Source organism: Antechinus flavipes, chromosome 5 (genome assembly GCF_016432865.1).
Source record: "Antechinus flavipes isolate AdamAnt ecotype Samford, QLD, Australia chromosome 5, AdamAnt_v2, whole genome shotgun sequence".
Taxonomy (NCBI): domain Eukaryota; kingdom Metazoa; phylum Chordata; class Mammalia; order Dasyuromorphia; family Dasyuridae; genus Antechinus; species Antechinus flavipes.
In genome coordinates, this window is record NC_067402.1 from 146,721,623 (window position 1) to 146,743,676 (window position 22,054).

Sequence of the window (22,054 nt, forward strand, 5' to 3'; positions counted from 1 at the left end):
TAAAACGAATGGCTTCTCTCCATCCTTGTTTACTCCTCTGTATCTGTAGAGCACTATTGATTACTTTCTCTTTGACACTGTTTCCTTGCCACAGCAAGTTCTCATGTTTTGTTTCTCCTCCTACCTGTCTGAGGGATGATGATGCTCATTCTTCTTTATTACATCTTTCTTTATGTTATACCTATTAACTGTTGTTGCCCTCCAGAGTAGTGTTTCTAGATCTTTTTTCCCCACACTCACTCAGATCTAATCAGCTTCCATGGATTCAATTCATCTTTATAAAGATGATTCCCAAATCTTCATATCCAGTCTAAGCTACAGTCCCACACTGCCTTCCCCGTACTAGACATTTTGAATTAGATGCCATGTAGACAACTCAAACTCAGTGTATCTAGTACAGAACTCATAACATTTTCCTTAAACCGTCCCCTGTTCAAATTTCTCTGTTGCTGCCAAGAGGATGGACTGCCTTCCTTTCACCCTGTTTGTGATCTCAGTGACATTCTTTGTTCTCCATGCTCACTCACCCCACACATCTAATCCCATCTTTTTAGGGTCTGGGATCAAATGAGGTAAAATATCCAAAGTTTGCAGTTTGCAAAACCTGAAGCCTTATAGAAACCCTAGCTAACTTCATCATCTTTGTCATCATCCTTGTTATTACCTAGTAATAGCAACCTAAATAGACAGTATTTTCATGTACTCCTGGGATGCTGACCAGCCTGATTATTTGGTCCATCGATTCAATAAGCTAGAGAAATACTGGGTTCTGGAGAGGAAATGGACATCCAAGTTATGACAGAGGCTGGCAATGCACTCATAACATTTTGAGTCCATGTAAATGTGGAGGGCCTTCATATTCATAAAAAAGTGGTAGTTCTTCAATTTAGCAAGGCCTAATCATTGCTTCAAGATGACCTTTTTTTCCCCCTGATTCTGTCTCTCTGTCCCAGTTGCTTGCATGTCTCAAAGGTGTCCTCATCTCTGTCTCTTAGAATACTTCATTTTCTTCAGATCTCATATTACATGAAATGTTTTTTTTGGCTATTAGTGACTTTCCCTCCAAAGTTACCTTGTATTTATTTTTATAAATATACATTTTGTCTCTGCTGATAGAATTTAAAATTCTTGGGGGCAGATATTGTTTCATTTTCATTTTTTCAATCTGAGTGCCTACCATCCATTAAGTGAACACTAATGCCTCATTAATTTATGTAAGCACCCTAAGACATTTGTGGTCCTCATTCACCTTTGAGTAATAGCTAAATTTCACTCTTGTAATAGATCATTCAGTTTACTGAAGGCATTAGCCCTTTACAATAGAAAGCAATACATCCAACATTGGCTTGGGAACTAAAAAAAAAAAAGCTTATTTTCGTTTTGACCTGACCTTGTTCTTTCTTCTTCCATAAATTAGCTTTGCCTGAAAAGAACTACATTTGGGAGAAGAATCTAAATCTAATTATACTCAAGATCCCATCTGAGATTTAGAATTATTGTCCAGAACAGGGTTTTTAATTTGAGGTCCAACAATGGGTTTCAAAGGATCTGTGGAATTGGGTGGGAAAAATTATATTTTTACTTTTATTACCTCCTTCAAGAAACCTTTCATGTTCCCCTTAATGCTGGTATCTTCTCTTCAGTTTATTCTGTATGCATTTTTATACATAATTGTTTGTATGTTGCCTTTTCCATTAGATTATAAACTCCTTAGAGGCAGGGAATGTTTTTGTCTTTCATTGTATCTGGATGTTACATATTGTGTACTTAATAAATGCTTGCAGATTTGCCTTAAGTAACCTCTAACAGAAATTGAGAATTTCTTCCAATTATTTAAAATCTTTATTCTGAGAAAGGGTTCATAGGTTTTCCCAGATTATCTAAGTGGTCCATAACACAAAATCAGAGCTCTGAAACCTATTGTTGACATCAACTATAAGAACACTGGACAACTCCAAATCACCTTCAGACTCAACAAATGTCAGAATCACTGAATATTGGTTTTTAGATTTGGTTTTTATCATCTCCTAGAACCCAGGATATTGCAATTATTATGTAGGTGTTGTTTTGTAGAAACCAGAATAAAGATACCCAGAAGAGCAATCATCAACTGCAGACATCTGCAGGTGGAAAATTTTGCAGCAACTCCACCTTGGTCATCTTCTGTGATTCATCTACCAGAAGGCAGTCACAGCTGTTCATGTCCAATGCTAGTACTAGTCTTCTGTGGTTAGAAAGAGTCAGGGGATGAAGATGAGATTGGTTTGTGCATCTCCATTTCTGTCCCTCTTTCCATCCCCACATGCCCACCCACAAAAAGCCTAATGAATGATGCACCATCTGTGCTCCAATAGCTGGGCTACTGGTTGTCAAAATCTCATAAAAACAATTATTCTGGAGTTTTCTTGGCTGTACATGCCAAATGACATTCAGCTGATAAGTATGTTTTGTTAAGTGGTTGCCTGAGCCATAGATCCCATGAAAAAACTAGGAGTCTTCATGCTGCTTATACTAACTTCCCTTTGATCTTGGGTGGCAAGAATGTTAGACTTCATGGTGGACCAATAATGTTCTGCTATCCTTCTTGCTACTGGGCCCTTAGAATTTCCAGGGTCCTCCATTTGCTTTCAAACAGAACTTTCTTTTATGTGTTCTTTTGCTTAGTTAGGCTATGAACTTTTTGGAGCAGTGACTATTTTCATTTTCTATTTGTATCCTCAGGAATTAGCATAGTACTTGGTATATAGTAAACACTTAATATAAGCTTTTTTACTCCATTCATTCATACATTCATTTGTTCAAGAGAGAAAATTCTATTTCTTCCACTGGACTTTTCACTTTCTCTTTGTCTCAGGGATTTTTTAGGCTCCATGATTTCCCTGTCTCCTTTCAAGAAGGATCTATGGTTCATAGTGTTTTTTCTGAACTTTACTATTCATCATCCATAAGTAAAAGTTTACCTTTCTGTTACTTATAATCTTCAATCTGGTGGGAAGATTAAATCTGGAACACTGTCAGAAGTGCTATTTTTATACTGTTTTTAAAAATCTTGTTTACATAGTTTTCCATGGCAGAATTCTGCCATAAAAGCACAGTTGACTCATCCACCCAAAATACTTCTTTAAACATGAGCTGTGGTTTCTATAACTAGTTTTTCCCTGTTTTCTTACTCTATACCATGTTCTCTGGTAATTCTATAGTTAAGGAGATGTAGACATTTTAAAATGACATACATGAAACCACAAGGGGCAAAAGCCTCAAACAACTGGAAACCAACCAACATCAAACTCTTGGAGAGCCTTTTGCAAGTCAGGTACTTGGCCTGGTTGGCTAATGCACTGATGTGTCTACCAAGAGGGCAATACATTAACGATCAAGCAACTAGTTAGTGAGGAGCTGATAAAAGAAATAGCAGCTTTTAATTGGCTATAGCTCATCATCTACCAGTTTTTAAACCTACCTCAACTCAGATTTTTACCTTTCAAATCCTTATCCCTTCACTCATTTTGTATAACAAGAATTTTTGGTGAGGAAATCCTACATTATTTCTTTTTAATCCTAGATTTTTTGAAGAATGGGTTTTTAACTCTAGTGCTTAATGGATTGGGAATGTTAAGAGTCTGACACTAAAATATGGGGACCTTTGCTTAACTTCCAGGCTTCATCCCCTGTAGAAATTTTCCACAATGAATACTGCACCAAGCTAAAGCTCTGAGGAATGGAGAATAGTCATAGAATTAATGATGGTGTGGTAGCTAAGCTAGAAGGAAGCAAACAGCTGTCCTGTATTCATCAGAAGGTTGAGGGTGTGGTCAGCGTACTCAGTTTAAGAGATGGTACTGTGGGCAAGGACAATGAAATCTGTCTTCTTGGCAAGCTGCTGTCCCTTACTCAATCCCTTCCTGCCTTTTCTGAGGCTTTTTCCCAGTCAGTGTATTTGGCTACCTACTTGTTCTCTTTCCCGTGCTCTCTCTTTTGCCTCATTGGGACTGTTTATCAGAAATCATGCTCCTGGTTCTGCCTCCCATGTGATCCAGATAGAGCCATAATCTGTGTCCTGCCCAGAAAACTCCCAGATCTCCTTAGAGTCCTAGGTCACTTTTGGGAAATGTATACTAGCCTTCTAAAAGCGTCTTGCACAGTAATAACTCATGCCTTAAGACCAACAAAGAACTGTTGTGAATCCTGGTTCGAGAACTGGCAGAGTAATAGGACCATGCACTTTATAGTGAGCAAAGTGAGATCCGTAGAGGTTCAGGACTGTGCCCAGGTCACAACGTGTCAGGGAAGATTGGGGTCCAAAGTCTCTCCTTCCAGAACCACTTCCTGCTCCACTGAACCACACACTGCCTCATGTCTTAGAGCACTGCTATGATATAGGCATTATTACTTTACTAGACGTCCAGAGGAGTCATGTAACTTCTCCACTGTGGCACAGCATATGATTTGAACCCAGGCCCTCATGACTCTGGGCCCAAGTTCCTCTTATATTATCACACCCATATATCTGCATCATTATTTCAGTGAAGCTTCAGTCTTTTCTGATGATGAAAATCCTACCCAGGGCCCATCCAGAGGTGATCATAATTTTATATAGTATTTTTCATAAAAGCAAGCATAGCTCACATTTGTATAACAATTTCAAGGTTACTCAAAACTTTACTCATACTTTCGAAAATATTATGATATTTTGGTAGTAAGTAATCATTTTCAGGAACAATTCCTGGTCTTTATTCTTATGATATATAAATTTGTATCATGAAAAGATTTTGAATTTGACTTCAATTTAATGCTTTTGGGATTATGTAGCTATACTACATAATATAATATAGGGATGTAGCTCATAATATAGGAATAATTACAGGACAGGCAAACTAACTCCTCTATTAATTATGATTTTAGATTTATTTGGGAATCTATTAATTATAACTTTAGGATAAACATAATGGAAAAGACACAATCACATCTGTCTTAGCAGTGTCACATTTGTCCTGTTCTACAGATTTTTTTTTCTTTAGGTTCACTTCAGCTTTCTGTTGTACACTAGTCTTTCACCTTAAAGGGAGTAAGTCAGGTTACTAGGGCATACATTTGGATCCTAGTTTCATTCAATTTTTTGTTTCCATACTTAAATCACATTTGAAAATGAAGGAATCCCTGATATGTTACAGCTTGAATTAGGAGACAAACAACCAACCAACCAAAAAATGAAACCTGGAATGGTTTCCTCTCTGATGGTGTTTCAGCCTTCTTTCAGTTTTGAGTGGAGAAAAGATAGAAGAGCAGTTGAGAAAAGGAGGAGGAAAAGCAGGAGAGAGAGAGAAAAAGTGATTGTTGAACAGCTTATATTCTTTCAGAAGCAGGAGGGCTTAGGGAAAAATTAGATGGCAAATGCCATCATCCTTGAGAGGAAGATGCAGAAATTAAAATCAGAAAATACCAAGAGAAAATTCAAGAGAGCCTTTTTCACAGCTCCAGTTAATAGAAAAGAGTAAAATCTGCATACAAACCTTTTTGTTTGCAATCTAGTGTTTGTATGGGAAACACATAAATGTGGCAAAGAGTGGAGTCAGCCTCGGGCTTGACAACTGTAGGTCTCCCTGATACTTGAGTCTTGGGGGCCAGTTGTTCTTTTTCATCTTCATTACATAATTGTTCAGATTTTATCTGCTTCAGCTTTTGGTTTTTCAGTTCTCGTGGGCTTTCGCACTTGGCATAGTTCCCCAAATTCCTGTTCCTTGGGATTTGCAACATGGATATCAATGTGTCCATCTCACAAGTACAGTGCCAAGGATTGTCATAGAGACGCAGATAGCTTAGAAGTGGTGTATAAATGAACACTTCCTCTGTCAGTACCTTTAGTTGGTTGTGCTGAAGTAAGAGAGTGGTAAGTCTGTTTAAACCAAAGAAAGCCTCACTCTCAATTTTGGATATATCATTCTGCTGTAAATCCAGGCTTTTCAGTTTTTTAAACTTGGAAAACATATTATTCTTCAATATACGGATTTTATTTCTTGCTAGCAGCATATGTAATAAATCCTCAGGCCAACCAGGCAAAGTATAAACTAGTCTTCTTTCTTGACAATCTAAGTATTTTTCATGAAGATAAGTATATATGTCACATGGAAGGCCTGGAGCATAACGCTTCACAGTGCTAGAGGCCCTCCTGCCATTGTTTGCCCTTCCATTGTGAGCTTTGCTTCTTGAACTCCCCAAACTTGTCTTCCTAAATTCAGCTGCTTTACAAAAGAAGAGAAATATTATAATGGCAACCACTTGCATCCTGACATCCAGCTGGCCTCAATTACTTTGTGCGATAGATGAAACTGTGAAAGGATTCCTTTGAAATCTGAGTTTGTGTAATATTAACTAATGCAGTTCAGAAACGATGAGATACAGCTGGAATATGTGGAATTCCTAGGTTGGAAAAGAAGAAAAAGATTAGCAATCATAAGGATTTCTTCAGGTTCCTATATGTGAAAAGGATATAAATAACAGTATAATTTACTCATCACATTTGTAATAGCACACAGAAATGGTAACTTTTTCCAAAAGGAGGGTCATAGAGGGATATTAGGATCACATATTCTTAGACCTTAGAGATCATTTAGTCTAATTCCACCATTTTATAAATGGGAATACTGAGGCCCAATGAAATCTAATAACTTATCCAACTCACCATTTGGTAGACTCAGAATATGAGTCCAGGTCTGATGAGTCTAAATCTAGCACATTCTCTACTACAGCAGAGCACTTCCTCCCCCTTTTTCACTCTCCTTATTTGTTTTGCTTACTTTTGATTTTTTTATCCTTATGTCAAAAACAGATTATTTGTCATCATATCTTCTTTATTTTTTGTATGCCCTTCCTTAAACACAGAGCAGGAATTTCATGAATATTTGTAAACCTGAATCACTTCTGAATGTTGACAGAATACATTTCCATTTTACTTTTTACCTGAACTGAGACTTTTCTGAATTATTTTATTTGACTTCACTAATTATTCTATAACTATCATACTCAGGAAAACATTTAGTGAGCATATCAGCATTTCATGCATACTTGTAAACTTGATCACTTCTGAATGTTGACACAATACATTTCCACTTCACTTTTTATCTGAACTAAGGCTTTTCTGAATTATTTTATTTGACTTCACTAATTATTCTATGATACTCAAGAAAACATTTAGTGAGAGTGTCAATTTCTCTCTCCCCCTACCATTATTCTTGGTGAGTTTTCAATTAGTTAATCAACTAAATTGAGACAATGGAAGATGATGTAAGACATTTTGAGATGAAGAGAAGGAAGGAAGAGGAGCTCAAAATTGACCTCAATTTTCTCCAGAAAATTAAGTGTGAGGTTCTCATCTGAGAGGAATGGGAAGAGAGATGTGGGAGGTTTAAAAAGAGAAGATAAAGTTTGTAGTAGGTTTTGTAGTTAGTGAATTGGAGAACTGACTGGAAAGAAATAGACATTGCAATGAAGGCCCAGCTGAGCTTAGATAGTATGAATTTATAGTGTACGTAGAAGGCATGAGTAACTTCTTCCAACTCCATTAGAAGCAAAGGAGGCAGATGGGGAGGGACTTCTCCGGGACTTGAGATTGGCATGGATTGAGTGATAGAACAAGAGGGTGAAGGATTTAAAAGTAGAAGGCAGTGTAGAGTTAAATTTGTTAACTACAAGATAAAAAGAAAGGCAGGAAAAGTCAGAATAGAGGTAATGGACTAAGGGGTAGTTTGGTATTTTGTTTGGGTGTAGTTAAGCAGTCAAACATTTACAAAAAGGAAGCTATCAGGAGTTTCTAATCCCAAATCAGGTTGCAACTTCTGTCCTTATTAAAAACTTTAGCAAGTCATGGTTAAAAAATAGACTTAAAGCTTTGAGGGACAAATTAGTTGGAACTATTGTGTTTTCTAAAGAGCTCAGTGCCTGTGGTAAAGAATATCATATTCTGATGGAAGAGCCAATTACAGCCAAGGCTCTGAGAATAGGTGAATCTTTTTTAAGGAAGAAAAATGCTTGGGTTTTATCTTTAGTCTGAAGAGTGAGTGTCTTAGCACTTCCACTTTTTCAAAAGAACTATATAGCAAAAGCTTCTGGGCTTTCAGATTTAAAAAAAAAATGGCAGATACCCCTTCTCCTCTTCTAGAAAAGAAGGACTTAAGCTGCGCAGCCAATTCTAGAAGCTAGAAGTAGAGAGAACCTGCATAGTCTTGGGTGTAGTAGAATATGCCTGACATCCCCCTTAGGGCCAGTGAAGCACCATCAAGAAGTGCCTGTCATGTCCTACTTTTTAATGGAGACCATGTACTGCTAAACTATCCACCTGTGTTGAACAAGCCTAGTTAGTATTAAAAGACATTAGCAATCCTCCAGTGTTATAGGGTTGAGTTCATGTATACCTTGGACATACGGGATCATTATTCTGTGCCCTATTGTGTGTTCCATGTATAGTAATTATTTTGGGCACATGTTCACATATTTTGTCCTTTCATGTGTTATTTCTAGGCAGAGTTTATGTTTATGGGGGAAATATTTTATTATTTATTTATTATTATTTATGGTTATTATTATTATGATTTCCTTACTGTGCTATTGTTGTTCAGTGATATCTGAATCTATGACCCATGAGCACTTCAGACATTTATCCTCCATTATCTCATGAACTCTGCCACCTTCATGTTTTTGATTCCATGACGCTATTCATCTCATCATCTGCCATCCACTTTTCCATTTGCCTTCAGTTTTTCTCAACTTCAGGGTCTTTTCCATTGAGTCTGGTCTTTTTATTATGGGGCCAAAGGATTTAAGCTTTAGCTTGAGTATTTGTTCTTACTATGCTATTTCATTACATAACTTTAACCTGAACTAATTGTTCTCTCTGACTGGATGTTTGTGAACTATAATTTTGAATAACACTAAATCCCACACAGCATCTTGAACCTGAGATGACTTGTTTTGGGAACTCACATGAAGACTGGGAAATACTCCAAAAGAACTACCCTAAAATTAAACAAAATTAAATTAAAATTAAACATTTGTACTAAAATGGTAAATCTTTTTATATTATCAATTAACATCTTAGTTATCATTTCCTTATCAGAAGTAGTTGAAAGATAGGTGAGAGCAGTATTTTGGGGGAAGAAGATACGACTTAATAAGAGTCTAAAGCTATTGAGGGAGAGGAGAGGAGCTCCAGGCTGAAATAAAAGGAATACTCAAAGCAACATTTGCCTCAAAAGTAGAAAACGGATACATTTGTTCATAGCCAAACATATCAATTAGAACATTTCCTTTATCTCACTGTAATGGTGGTTTTTTAACTAAGCTGGAATTGTGAACTATAGGTGCCCTTAGGAAAACTATTTTGAAAAACTGGCTTTATTCACATTAAGCAAGAAGGTGTTTCAAACGATCATTCTTTGACTTTCCTATGAAGGAATTTATTATTGATTGTGAATTGTCTTTTTGAGAGATGCTCTGTACTACGTGAGGATAGATGCTAAAAAGGTGACTTGAATTTACAGTAGTTTTTGTCTTCTGGATGCAGAGAAAAGGAACTAATTACAAGACATATCTCTGATGAAAGCACTTCTATGGGTGTCAGTTATTTAAAGTACAAGTAAGGTATCAGCAAAGAAGCAAAAAAGGTCTCTGAATAAAAGTCTCTAAATACAAAATCCATACATTTAAATTTGTGGACTTTGTACTCAGAATAGCTCCCAGGTCTTCAGGCAGGCCTGACTTAGTAATATTTTAGAGTTCAAATAAGTGAAATTATCTGATTGCTTATCTCACTATCACCAATCAGAAGGCTTGTAGGACAAGATATTAATAATTACTACAAACATTTATTTAGTACTTTAAAAGTATTTTTTCTCACAATAGTTCTGGAGTATAGATAGTATAAGTGCTTTTATTCGTATTTTATAGATATGGAAACTAAAACTCAAAGAGATAACTTGATTTACACAGGATTGCACAGGTTATAAACATGGGGTAGGAATGTGTGCTGTAGTCAGCCCAAAGCAGCTTGGATTATTAAGTTTCCTATTAGCATTTATATCTTGGAAATTATGAAATGCTACAAATTGGGGATTGAGTTATTGTCTTCTTGATCAAACTTTATTATTGATGTTCAGTCATTCTGTCTTGTTTGACTCGTAATGACCCCATGGACCATAGCACACTAATACTGTCCATGGAGTTTTCTTGGCAAAGATACTGAAGTGGTTTGCCATTTCCTTCTCTGGCTCATGTTACAGATGAGGAAACTGAGGCAAATTACCCAGGGTCACATAACTAGTAAGTGCCTGAGGTCAGATTTGAACTCATCTTCCTGACTCCAGTGCTTTAGACTTAAGAAAATGTTAATAATGAACCTCTCTTTGTTTTATCTTTCACTGATTTTATGACTACTACCTTTTTTCAGATCTTCATCACCTCTTTCCTGGATTATTACAAAAACATCCTGTGTGATCCACCCTCAACACAATACCAAATGGATATCCTAAGGCATAGGTTTGACCATGTCATTACTCAGTAACTGATGTGGCTCCCTATCATCTCTAGAATAAAATATCAACTCTAGTCGTCATTTAAAACCTTCAGTTTTCCTTTGGAGCCTTATTAAATATTGTTCTTTCTCAAAAACTCTGTGGTCCAACCAAGCTAATCTTCTTGTCCTTCAAACATGGCATTCTATCTTCTACCTCCCTTCCTTTGCATAGACTGTACTCCATATGTGGAACATCCTCTCTTCTCAATTCTAACTTCTAGAATTCCTCATTTTCTTAAAAACTTAGTTCAAATAAATTCCTTCATGAAGCCTCATCCCCTCAATCTCTAGAGACTTCCCACCCAAAATTACCTTGTATTTTTATATTTGCTATATATGTGTCTGTGTTGTCTGTTAAATGTAAGCTTCTTTTGAGGGCCATGACTTCTTCATTTTTTTGTCTTTGAATCCTCAGTACTTTGTATTCAATATGTGCTTATTGATTGATAAGCTAATTTCCCTGGTTCTCTTCAAGACTTGGCTCACTCCATTTACCATATAGAGAAGGGCTTTTCCAATTCTCCCACCTTCTAAGATCACTCCCCCTTACTTTATGCTCCATCTATTTTGCATATTTTTTACATAACTATTTGTTTACATGTTGTCTTCACTAGACTGTGAGAGCCTTAAGAACAAGCAGTTCTTTTGCTTTGTAATCCTAGTTCTTAGCACAGTGCCTGACACATAATTAATTAGATGTATGTTTATTAATATCTTGCCTGAGAATTTATTATAGTTACATGCCCAATTTATTGATCTGTTTTTTTTCCATTTTGTGAATGTCAGAATTTAGAGAAACAAATTTTGCCCTTCTATCGCTTTGGCTGCATCTCATGAATTCTGGTGTGTTGTTTCATTGCTGTCATTCTTTTTAATGAAATTATTGATTATTTCTGTGATTTCTTCTTCAAACTCTTTATTCTTTAATATTAGATTATTTAGTTCCCAATTAATTTTTAATCTATCTTTCCACTGCACTTTGTTAAATGTAATTTTTATTTCATTATGATACAAAAAAGGATAAATTTAATATTTATGCCTTTTTACATTTCATTTTGTGATTTTTATGTTCTGTTACATGATCTGTTTTTGAGTAGATGCCATATGCTGTTGAGAAAATGTATATTCATTTTTGTTCCCATTCAGTTTTCTGCAAAGGTGTGTCATATTTAACTTTTATGATATTCCATTTACTACTTATTACAAATAATGAAATCTATGTGATAGAAAAGAAAAATGTGGCTCTCTTACCAAAGAATCAATCCCACAAGCCAGGGCCTGAGTTAATAGATCCAGTCTTTGATAAATATAAACTATTATGTTACCACTGATTTTGATATTAGTAAGTATGGGATTCTTACGTAACAGGGAGAATTGGCTTTTATGAGAATGCACAGTAGGCATAACTGATGTGGATTATGGAGCATTGTGCAGACATTTAATAACTGATCTCAGGTCTGCTCACCAACTACATATTGAAGAAACAAATTTTTGATTGGCTACTTAGCCAGAACTAAGGTACATTCAAAAGGTGCTAAGAGGCCAAAATAAGTTTCCTGCTATTTCCTGGATACTGATGAGAGAGAGAGATCCAGCTTCTGAAAGGTGTCTTAGTTCTTTCCCCTCTCAGAACTGAATATAGACCATAAATACAGAGTTCTGTTTTTCTCTTTGCATTTCTTTTTCCATGTTTTATGTGAGCATATCCTGGAAACATCTATGACCTGCTAAACATTGAGAGTTCAGAATGGTGAGATGTCAGATGCCCAGGAGGTAGAGTCTATCCTGGATAGTGAGGGGGTAAAATCTCTAGCAACCTGTTTGACCCAGCATTTATTGAAGGGCAGCCAAGAGGGGGCCACAGCAGTTCATCTACTGGCCATGTCACATTTGCAAGTGAATTTGGGAACGAATGCCTTATAGCAACCACTTTAATTTGAAGTCTACTCTCCCAAGTATTGAAGATGTTTTATCAGTGAAAATGTATGTTAATTGGTTAAATGATATTGGGGTACTAATCACTGGTGTTTGACATTAGAAAGAATAACTGGAATGGGGATTCAAATTCATACTTTTAGAGAAGAATTATACTGCATCTGCAGGATCTAGAAAGAGAAATGCAGTCTTACTCTGGGGGAACTCACTTGTTAGTGTAAGTAGAGGTTCGGATAAGAATCTTCCAAGGTTACTTGGGCTATGAGAAGTGAATGAGATTTTTATGTTTATTTCCTTGAAAATCATAAATTAACTTAATTAGTGGCAATACCTCTTAAAACCCAGCAAACAGAAAAAGCATTGTCAGTGGGAAATATACATCTAATAATCCAGTTATCTTAACAGGAGATCTCAATTAGCAACTTCTCATTTGCTGGTTCATATCTAGATCCTGTCATCTCAAACTTAAAAAGTCCTAAAAGAGAAATTTCCCAAACCCACTCCTCTTTCAAACTTCTCTACTTCAAAGACACTTCCATTCTTCCAGTTTTTCAGGTGTGTGATCTTGGAGTTTTCTCAACTTCTCCCTCTCTCTTTCCCCACATAATACCACATAATGCTTTTGATTCCTGCTCTCCATGCACACAAGTATAATATTAGTTTGGTCCTTTATCACCTCTCACTAGTTTTATTGCAATAGTCTTCTTATTGGTTTTTCTACTTCCCCATTTTAGTCTGTCCTTCTCATTGTGGCCAAAGTGATGTTCTTAAGCGCAGATCGGTCTATGTCATTCCCTTGTCAGCCAATTCCAATATCCCCCTATTACCTGTAGAATCAAATATAGATTCCTTTTTTAGCTTTTTAAGTTCCTCACAACCTGGTTCCAACTTATATTTCCAAATTCATTTGGACATTACTTCTCTACTGTGCTGCAATCCAAATTGCCCATCTTTCTATTCCTCACACATGCACTCAGTCTCTGATCCTGCTGCTGCACTAAGGGCCCTCCATATCTATAACCATTTCTCTTTCACCTTTATCAAATGAGATTCCTTTTTTCAAGATTCAGCTCAAGTACCACTTTCTTTATGAAGCTTCTCTGATACTCCAATGGCTAGATCCATCTCTCTCTCTCAAACTATCTTGTATTGAACTACTTTGCATTAATTCTCTTTTAAATTTGCTCTGTATGTATAATATATTTATATAATGTCTATAATTTTGTATTTTCTTGCTGTGTGTTTTATTACAATATAAGCTTCTTGCAGATAGAGATTATTTCTTTCATACTGTTTGTATTTCCAGCACATAGTACAGAACCTGGCACAATATTATATCTTAATAAGTACTTATTGATAAAGATAGAATCTTTGAAACCTAATTTTAAAATTAAAAGGATAGTTTCACCAGTTTCAGGCAGCTGTTCAAACCTGTAAAAATATTTTTCACTCAAATCCAGTTAACATGTATTGCTTTTGGAATCTATATTTTCCTTATGTTGTGCTACTGAAGACTTCCAAGATCAACATTTCTTTCAAAGGTCTCTTTCTTTCTTTTTCTTTTTTTTTGGTCCTTTTAACACCCTTCTGGTTTGCATCATTAATTTAGGAGGTGATCCACTTTTTACAGTGGAAGAAATGTTACTTAGGGTAGAATTATAATTAAGTAAATAAATGAAAGATGTGTCATCAATGAAAGGAAGTCCTGGTATAGGAACTCCTATCAACAAATAGAAACACAGTTAGCACTAGGTAATAAGCCTAGGGAATTGGTTGAGGGATTATAGTTTAAGAATTTGCCCTGAGTCATACTTTTAGTAAGTGTCAAGAGATAGGATCTGAATCCAAGTCCAGCATTCTATCTGCTATATTATGCCTCTTTGTGTTTCTAAATACTTATAATTATTAATATAATTTTTCTTATTGAGATTTGTATTGATTTGAGAATACCTGTTATCTATGAGTTATTATATTTCTACCTTGTGGTAATCTACCTCACTTTGTTGCTGGACCTAAAATACTTGCCTACCCTAGTCAAAATCCTGCTCATCCTTTAAGGCCTAATTTAAGTGTAGATTACTCCATAATTCTTCCTTGATGACTTGGGATAGAAGTGATTTTATTTTCCCCTGAAATCTGTCCAACTCATATGGTATTTCTGAATGTAATATATTAGAGAGGTGGTTTTTTAAAAAATATTCATATTTTGATTTCTGGGTAGATAAAAGTTTTTCTTGAACAGTAACTGTCTTTGAATTTTCCTTCCTGCCTCTTCCCTTTTACTACAATCACCATGCTTGGCCATGGTAGGCACTTGCTAAAGCTGAAGATTTTTTTCTTTTTGGTAGTTTTTTTTTTTTTTTTTTTTTTTTTTTTTTGTAAACAATAGTTTGTAATTTGCCCTTGAGCACCTTATATAAACTGGCTTTTTTTGGTGAATGGAGAGTTTTTGCCAAATTTCCAAAATGTATTATAAAAATATAAAAGCTGGTTTTATTGAAGTTGTTTTGAAGGTTCAAGACTGTGATGTGTGCTGCTATCCTGAAATAAGTAATTTCTTTCTTTCTACTTAACCTTTTTTAATCTTCATAAAATTTTAAGTTTGTCTGCATATTATAATTTTAGGCAAGAAGAACTACCTCTTTGGAAAAGCAGACATATATTTAGAATGGATTGCTTGCCAAAATTTCTTTTCTTATTTTCTAATGAATGAGCTACATTTCATAGGATCTTATTCTTTTTTCACATTCTTGAAAAAAATAAGTTGAAATGTGTACAATAAATCTTATATTGACTTGTTATTTATTTTTCACTAGATCAGTGTAAAAATTTACAAGAACTAAATGTTTCTGAATGTGAAGGACTAAATGTGAGTATTAATCTTTTTTTGTTTATACAAGCATTTGGTGTATATATATGTGTGAGAGTGTGTGTGTATGTGTGTATGTGTGTGTGTATGTATTAAAAGAGAGAGAGACAGAGAAAGAGAAAGAGAGAGAGAGAATAAATTAGAATTTTCAATTTGGAGTACCAATATATGTTTAGGAATGCTACCAAAAGAAAGTTATACTCTATGTATTTATTTTGAAGGTTGGAGGTTAATTCCATGAGAGAAAGGCAAGCTGTTTAAAATTGGCAAGAAATTTCTATTCCTATATTTACTATAAATATTAATCTCAAAGGAATGTGCCTATTGCTATCAACACTTGACAAATGTATATGAGCCAAAGATTACTTTAAAATGAACCATCTTTATAATTTTAGGTAACTCTCTAAGACTATGAGTTGCAGAAAAATGACCAGTTAGTATTAGCAGAAGGAATATTCATATTATGTGTTCCCTATACCAAGGAAAACTGGTTAAATATACAAATACAGATATCTGTCTAAATGTACATATATCTATGTATACATACACTCATATATGGAAATGGGCCAAACTCTCCATTTCCATATCACTTATGACTATTTCCATAACTAAATTGGTTCTCAGTGATCAGCATAAGACCTAACCCTTTCATCCATGGAATTTAGTGTTACATTGATCAAAACCTCTCTGGGCCTTAATAGATGATCTTTATAGCTTGATGTGGCTAAAGGAACTTCTCATCGAGTGGTTAGCTTTCTGGCAATGAGCTTCTCTGAATTTAGCTAGGCTGAGCCTTGGATGAGTAAAACATAGTCCATCATTAGCCCCATTCTCTACATTTTTCCAACTTAAACAGGCCTGTCCATATGTGAATCCTACAGTCATAGACTTTGAAAAAGCAAACTAAGCTTCCTGCCACAATGAAGCATTCCAATAGGATTTCATTGTAGGGCACCAGTCATTAAAATAAGTACAAGGAATAGATGAGAATGAAGCAATTTTTTTAGTAACTAGATTTTTAATTAGATATCTATTCATTTAAAAAAGATTACTGTTATATGAACTGAGAGATGCTATATGTAAGTTTGAATTCTGAAAAAAGCAAGTGTGTTAAGGATTTATTTTTTCAATTTATTCGTGAAACAGATAATCAGAGCCACTTCTTATCTTTTTTATAGAGATATTTGTGTGTGTGTGTGTGTGTGTGTGTGTGTGTGTGTGTGTGTGTATTTAGAGGCATAGATACATATATAGGTATATTTGCCTATTTTACACACACACACACACACACACACACACACACATACACACAACATAGTCACAGATTCCCTGCCTCATCTACCACCTCAGCTTGTGTTTCCTAATATGGAAAATAAATTCAATTTTTTCTCAATATAACTTCCTTCCTGATATTTGATAATTATCAGTAGTAGTAGTGCTACACCTCTCAAAGGCTCGTAAGAGATGATGACAAAGCATTCAAATTTTTAATAAACCATTTCTACCAAAAGTTAACAAAAGGGTACATAATCATCCATGTGACACAAATTGTCTTAAGAGTCTACCGTGTACATGGAACTGTTCTGAGTGTTGCAGGAATATTAAAAAAAAACTTGATTCAATTTAATTCAACAAATCTTTACTAACTAGACATGATATACAAGGAATCACAGATCTTTGCCTTTCTGAGAGCAGTGAGGACTGGTCCTCTTCAACCACTTCTATCATTTCTTCAGAGATTTTCTACTAAGAAACTGCTGCTCTTGAATTATGCTCTTGGCTACTAATGGAGCAGTTATGGTGGTCTCCCTTTTCACAGCATCTGGCAGCAATTTCCTCATATAATCTACCCCATCCTCCTCATTTTGATGGTAAAAATGTTATTTTTAAGTGCAGAGAAAAAAATACAAATACAAAGTGTATATACATAATTTTCAAGTGTTTTTTTTAACTGTTCAAAGCCTTCTGTCTTCCTTCCCTGCTGCCTACTAACTTTGTGGATTTAAATTAGATACTGTATTTGTACTCATTAACATAGAGGGAACATCTATGGGTAGCCAGTGGATAATATTACCAAGATTTGGTATTGTAAGAATCCTTGGATGTCACCTAATCTAAGCCCTTATTTCACAGATGAGGTAATGGGCTCCAGAAAAATTAAATGATTTACTCAGGGACACACAAAGAGTATAGCCTAGTGACATTTGAAACTGGACATTTGACTCCAAACCTAGAAATCTTTTTATTATGCTGTTAAGTCACAGATACTTTCTTTGAAGTGAATAGACTGCTTCTTTATGTTGATATAGTTCCCAGAAGGATACACTGTAAAATTTAGAGACATCAGTAACTATGCAGAAAGCTAGATTAGAAAGAGGAGTTTCATTCTTTTTTCGTGTATTGTTACTTTTGTGCAAAATGAAAATATTTGTTTCCCCTATCAGAAAAACAAAAATTTTCTCTCTCTTATTCTCCAGACCTTTTCCTCTAGCTTTAGTTATTTCTACCAAACCTCCTTCATCCCTTGATTGATTCATTCATTTAGCAAGTATTTATTGGACCTACTGTGTGCTTGGCCCTGTGGGAAAGAGCTATGTGTATAAGATTTAGGTTTTTTGTTTTTAATAATTGAGTATTATGTCTCAAGTAAATTTAAATATTCCTTGAATTTGCCATTCTGGTGAGAAAGTCAAACCTCAGTGACATCTGCATCAAATTTGAAGACATCAAAGTACTTACCAACTATAATTTCTAATAATATGTGGTATTGCTAATTTCATCCAGATTTTACTATTGTTCTCAGTGAAAAAGGCCTTTTAGATACAAACTTACATTTAAAGAACTATATTCATTCAAAGGCTTCAATTTCTCACAGAAACTTGTTTAATGTTTTATGTTTTAAAAAATTCAAAGAGCATCATAGACAAATTTGCAAACTGTTAGAGGCCTCAGATATCTGTTTATTGATGTAGTCTTTCTGTGCATAGTCACTTTGAAGACATTTCACAAGTCACTCGAAACTGAGGGTATAATTGATCTGAACTTGTTTTGACATCTGTCTATTGTAGAAAGGAGCGGATTGCTTTCTAGTTTGATTTACCTCAAAGAGCAGTCATTATGTGGCAGATGAAAAAATTCCTATCTCCTACTGTTCTTTGCTGAGAGTCCCCACTTTTTTCTTCTCTATTTCTGTACCTGAAGAAGTATATAAGCTAGTATTCTTGTTTTCCTTTTGTTCTCTATTAGTTTGCCTGTCTAATACCTTTCATTGAGGACCAAGGCAATTTAGTGTTTCCAGTTGGTATAACATTTTAAAAAACATGCTTAGTTTTCCACTCACTCTTCTCAGATCACCAACTTTCTGTTCTCCTTTTTTCCCACAAAAATCATCTCACAATCTTTCTAGTTCATTCTACCTGTAACCGAAGATGGGTAGCAGTGTCCAAATACTTCACAAAGAGGGAATCTTGCCAATGCAGCAGAATTCCCTGTCGATGCCCTATAATTTTGAACTTTTTGTTGGCAGTTTTTATATCTTTATAGTTAAGGTAATTTGACATGTGACTCCTAAGCACTTATCTTCTTACCCGAGAGCTGATTTTTTTTTTAGTATTTTAAATTTAAATGAGAAATTGGTATCTCAGAGGAATGGTATGAATCATTTGCAAATAAATTTAATAAACTAAATAAATATAGCTATAAGAAAAAGAAAAAGCATAGTTTTCCAATCAAAAGCAATTTATATCAATATGAATTAGCTAACATAGGCTGAAAACTGTGTTGTGCTATATAAATATGAAGTAGCCTAAAAAGAACTGAAGTTATATCAAGGCAAGACCTAAGAATTAATCCATGACCTTGGACAAACCACTTGACTTTTCTAAGGCTTCATTTTCTTGTAAAATGGAGATTTATTATCTGTTTTTCAGTAGTTTTTTACTTTTTTGTGACCTCATTTGGGGTTTTCTTGGCAGAGATCTTAGAACAGTTGGCCACTTCCTTTTCTAGCTCATTTAACAGATGAGGGAGCTGAGGCAAATAGAGTGAAGTGACTTTCCCAGGGTCACACAGTAAGTATCTGAGGCCATATTTGAACTGAGAAAAATGAGTCTTCCTGATTTCAGGTTTGTCCCTCTCTCCACTGTGTTACTTAGCTGCTCAAATGGACATAATATTTATAATAACAAACTTAGAGGATGTATAAGGATTGAACAAGTTAATGCATTCAATATACTTTATCAATCTTAATGTGATTATATAATATCTCTCTCTCTCTCTGTGTTTTTTGTTTTTTGTTTTTTTTTTTGCTAAGAATATAAACATATATTTCCTTAAGAGAGGAATAGAAGAAACAGGGAGAAAATGGGAAGGCTACAACCATATTAGATTTTGATGAGGATTTTTTGTTTCTCTTTAGGATGAAGCAATGAGATATGTTTTAGAAGGCTGCCCATCTCTTATTCATTTGAATATAGCTCATACAGATATTAGTAATGGAACACTAAAACTACTTTCCAGGTAATTTGATTAAGAAACAAGTGACATCAAGTTCACTAGTGCATCTGGTTTCATTAAAAACTACGGCATTTATCCTGAATGTTCTGAGAGAGACAAAGCTTTATAAGGCAATCACCAACTATGACTCGTTTGCATGTTTCATGTTCATCAGTTTGTGCTTCCCAGAATCTCAGTTCTCATCGCTCAATAGTGGTAGACAATTCCATGCATAAAATGGATATTGTTTTATGCATGATTTTTTTAAATAATATAGGCTTGTTAGAAAGAAACCATTAGCAATTGACAAAATTATCAAGTCATGCTCCAATTAGTAATATTTAGGTTTTCATTTGAAGTACAGAATTAAATGAAATAATGGGAACTGGGGAAAATTCAAATTAGAGATTAAAAGAGCTACTTGAATATAAGATTGCAAAATACAAGAATGGACTTCTAAGAGAGATGATATAATCTGTTTTTCTGGAAAACTTAAAGTAGAGGATAGGAAACCATTTTTACATAAGTTTGGTACAGAACCTTCTAATATTCTACTATACTTTCTGACTTGAGTACTACTTTTTTGTATATTTCCAAGTCCAGAAATATCTGTAAGGAAAAAAATTTCTTAAGTACAATCTTAATTGAAGGCAAAATGATGGAATAGATGATATTTTAAATTTCTATCTACCAGACACGGTGCTAATGTCTAACATTGCGCTAAATATTCCAGATGGCAGAGCAAGGACTGTGGGGACTGAATGTGGATCACAACATAGTATTTTTACTTTTTTGTTGTTTGTTTGCATTTTGTTTTCTTTCTCACTTTTTACTTTTTGATTTGATTTTTCTTGTGCAGCATAATGATTGTGAAAATATGTAGAGAACTGCACATATTTAACATATATATTGGATTATTTGCTGTCTAGAGGAGGAGATGGGGAAGGGACAGAAAAAATTGGAACACAAGGTTTTGCAAGGGTGAATATTGAAAATTATCCATACATATGTTTTGAAAATAAAAAGCTTTAATAAGAAAAAAGAAATATTCCAGCTGGAAGAATTAAAGAGAAAAAAGATAGTTCTGTCTCTGAGACAGGAGAAAAGGAAGATATGATGGGTGAGATTAAAAGATATGTTGATGCATCACCTATATCAGATCACTTGCCATCTCAGAATGGGGAGAGGGAAAGAAGAAAGGGATAGAATTTGAAACTCAAAACTAAAAAAAATTCCTAATAAAATTGTTTCTAATGTATGTAAATAAAATGAAATATTATTTTTTAAAAGATATGTTGAAGTGTAAAGAAAAGAAATTGAGACATTTCACATCAGGGGTTGTCAATAACACCTCACAATTAGAGGAAGGAGAAGTAAATTTGGGAACCTAAAATAGTAGAAAGAATGTGGAATAGCTAGAAAATAGATTTCTATTTCTAGAAATAGATTTAGAATAGATCTAAATAGATTTAGAATAGATCTAGAAATAGATTTCTACAATAGAAATCGTCTTTTATTCCTCCTTTGGCCTTGACCCTCACCATTCAAACCATTTCCATGACCTGTTAATTCTTCCTCTGCCACATCTTCCACATTTATCATCTCCTCCTCCTTTTCTTACCATCAACCTAGTTCATGTCCTCAGTAGCTTATAGCAAAAACCTTCTAAGTGGTTCATCGACTTCCATTATACTCTGTGTACACTCCTTCCATATTCATTTTCCTAAAACATAGTTCCAATCATGGTATATTTTTACTCAGAAGTCTTCAGTAGCTCTGAAGTTGGCATGCAAGGCCCTTTACAACCTGACCATAACTCATTTTTCCATATCCCCTCTGCTCTAGTTAAACTAGATCAGTCACTTTTCCCTAAACAAACTTCACATTCTCCTAGTTAGGGGCTTTGTTCATGTTCTGTCCTCCCACCCCAATCCTCAAATTCTTGAAGTTTATTTAAAACTTGTACTTGTCACCAGAAAAAATATAGCCCCTCATTGCATAATTTTTCATGCCTATATAATATATAAATTTATAATTAATCACAACCAAAAACTAACATAACATTCATCAGGTTTTTAGGTAAAATGTTATACAGACTATTTAAGACTTGTACTTTTTCCATGATAGTTTCTCTTGTTTTTCCCTAGCCCAAAGTAAATTTTCCCATCTCTGAACTCTTAGAGCATTTTGTC

The 22,054-nt window shown here is 34.8% G+C and overlaps 2 protein-coding genes across 2 annotated transcripts in view; one reads left to right on the forward strand and one right to left on the reverse strand.

Annotated features, from left to right (window-relative positions):
- The window catches only part of FBXL13 (F-box and leucine rich repeat protein 13), a 239,573-nt gene that overhangs the window by 94,606 nt on the left and 122,913 nt on the right, over positions 1–22,054 (forward strand). Inside the window, exons 7-8 of the mRNA XM_051962415.1 lie at positions 15,316–15,368; positions 19,786–19,886. Of these exons, the coding sequence (XP_051818375.1) occupies positions 15,316–15,368; positions 19,786–19,886 (154 nt within the window). The remainder of the gene's footprint in view (positions 1–15,315; positions 15,369–19,785; positions 19,887–22,054) is intronic.
- The window catches only part of LRRC17 (leucine rich repeat containing 17), a 55,411-nt gene that overhangs the window by 28,152 nt on the left and 5,205 nt on the right, over positions 1–22,054 (reverse strand). Inside the window, exon 2 of the mRNA XM_051963700.1 lies at positions 5,511–6,417. Coding sequence (XP_051819660.1) covers positions 5,511–6,282 — 772 coding nt within the window. The 5' untranslated portion in view covers positions 6,283–6,417. The remainder of the gene's footprint in view (positions 1–5,510; positions 6,418–22,054) is intronic.